This window comes from Terrapene carolina, unplaced genomic scaffold, assembly GCF_002925995.2.
Source record: "Terrapene carolina triunguis isolate 2854851 unplaced genomic scaffold, T_m_triunguis-2.0 Scaffold32583, whole genome shotgun sequence".
Taxonomy (NCBI): domain Eukaryota; kingdom Metazoa; phylum Chordata; order Testudines; family Emydidae; genus Terrapene; species Terrapene triunguis.
In genome coordinates, this window is record NW_020696934.1 from 1 (window position 1) to 2,453 (window position 2,453).

A 2,453-nucleotide genomic window follows, 5' to 3' on the forward strand; every position below is an offset into this window, starting at 1 on the left:
GGCACTAGGCATAAGCAGACTAGGCAATGACTTAGGGCCCCGAGCAGCCCAAGGGGGCCCCCTATCCACTTTGCCTGGTTTAGTGTTGTGTGGGTGGGGGAGGCCCCCAAAATATTCCTTAGGGCCCCCAGTGGGCTAGCACCAGCACTGTTGGGCTGCATGACGGACATGCCAGGCACGGTGAAGGGTATGGTGGGGACGTAGCCCTGGATCCAGTCGGCGTAGGGGGGCAGCAGGATGTAGACCCCCGGGCGGTTGGGGCGTGCGCATTCCACGCCCCAGCTCACCACCCCGGCCAAGAGCCACGCGTTGTCCCATTCGCAGACCAAGGGTCCTCCAGAGTCGCCCTGCAGACAGCAGAACCATGGAGTCAATTCCTGGTATGTCCTCTAGGGGGCTCTGGTCTGATCCAGCCCCAGTGCCAGGGACTGGCTGGTTCAAAGAGATGGGAAATGGGACATGGGGCCTTTCCCCACTAGGGGGCACCGGCTCTGATCCGGCCCCAGGGCACTGGCCAGCTCAGGAGGGTGGGAAATGGGACATGGAACCTTTCCCCTCTAGGGGGCACCATCTCTAGCCCCACGGCAGGGGACTGCCTGGCTCAGGAGGGCAGGGAATGGGACATGGGACCTTTCCACTCTAGGGGGCATCAGCTCCAGCCCCAGGGCAGGGAACTGGCTGGCTCAGGGTGGGTGGGGAATGGGACACAGGGCCTGTTCCCTTCTGGGGGGCACCGGCTCCGATCTGGGATTGACTGGCGTATGGGGGGAGGGAGTCAGGGAATAGGATACAGGGTCTCACCTGACACGCATCTTTCTCCCCTTGCGGATACCCTGCGCAGATCATATCCTGCTTGATGGGATCAATCCCCTGAGGGTCGTCTGGGTATGAGCCGGTGTTGAAGAGGCTGTTGCAGGTGTCTCTGTCTATCAGGGGAACCTGCACCTCTTGCAGCGTTTTGGGGGCTGTCAGGCTCCCTGAGGACAGACAGACGAACAGAGCTGAGTCACCCCCATGGAAACAAGCCGTTCCACAGCTGCAGAGATCAATCGACGGAGTATTGCTGGACAGTTCATCCCCAGCCACTGTTGGGACTCCGGCACCAGCACCGCTCCTTGCTGACCAGCAGGGGGAGCCCTTGACCCTCACACTTGCTCAGGTTCCCACGGGACACAAGCTGTGGGTCAGCCCAACTCCCCACCTTCCCGTGGAGCTATCATGGAATGGGAAAGGTCTCTCCCTGCCTCAGTTTCCACATCTATAAAATGGGGATAACGATCCTGACCTCCTTTGTAAAGCGCTTGGAGATCTACGGGATGGACAGAAGTAGGTACGAGCCAGTGATTTGTTATTACTACAGGATCAAAGCCACAGCCTCAGTTGCTCCCATCTCCCCATCAGCAGAGGGACCCAGTTCGGGCATGAAACCGCCGGATGCTGGCATCACTAGAGATCCATGCACAGAGCCCTGGCACCAGCAAAACCCCACGCTGTCGCAGGATGCACAAAGCTGCTACAGACTCTGACCCAGTGCAAAATCAGGGACCATAAACTAGGCGTGGAAATTGGAGGGGGCAAAGACAAAGAAGGATGACAGTGGAGATCGCACTAGCAACTCACTAGATCAGTAGTTTTCAAACTGCGGGTCGTGACCCAGTACTGGGTCGTGGAACGGAAGGCATTGGGTCGCGGAGGCTCTGGTCGGCACCGCCGACCAGGCCTTTAAAAGTCCTGTGGACCGTACTGCCCGGCTAAGGCAGGCGAGTCCCTACCTATTCTGACACCGCGCTGCGCTGCGCCCCGGAAGCGACCAGCAGCAGGTCCAGCTCCTAGGCAAGGGGGCCACAGGGCTCCATGTGCTGCCCCGCCCCGAGCACCGGGTCCGCACTCCCATTGGCCGGGAACTGGCTAATGGGAGATCGGGCGGTGGTGCCTGCGGGTGAGAGCTGCTTGCGCGCCTCCACCTAGGAGCCGGACCTGCTGCTGGCCGCTTCTGGGGCGCAGCGCGATCTGCGGTGCCAGGAGAGGCAGGAAGCCTGCCTTAGCACCCCCCTGCGCTGCTGACCGGGAGCCGCCCGAGGTAATCCTGCACCCCAACCCTGTGCCCCAATCCCCTGCCCCAGCCTTGAGCCCCCCCAAACCCAGAGCCCCCTCCTGCATCCCAAACACCTCATCCCCAGCCGCACCCCAGAGCCTGCACCCCCAGCCCAGAGCCCTGACCCCCTCCTGCACCCCAACCCCCTGTCCCAGCCCTGAGCTCCCCCCAAACCCATAGCCCCCTCCTGCCCCCAAATCCCTCATCCCTGGCCCCACCTCAGAGCCTGAACCCGCAGCCCAGAGACCTGACCCCCTCCCACACCCCAACCCCATGGCCCAGCCCAGAGCCTCCTCCCACACCCTGAACCCCTCATTCCTGGCCCCACCATGCTGCCCTCACCCCCACACCCCAACCC

The 2,453-nt window shown here is 62.1% G+C and overlaps 1 protein-coding gene across 1 annotated transcript; it reads right to left on the bottom strand.

The window, feature by feature from the left end:
• Positions 1–148: 148 nt before the first annotated feature.
• On the bottom strand, positions 149–977 carry LOC113409339 (prostasin-like; the record flags this gene model as incomplete). Its single annotated transcript, XM_026663119.1, has 2 exons — positions 149–347; positions 802–977. Coding segments are annotated over 2 exons (375 nt in total), but the record flags the coding sequence as incomplete, so codon positions are not given.
• Positions 978–2,453: the final 1,476 nt, after the last annotated feature.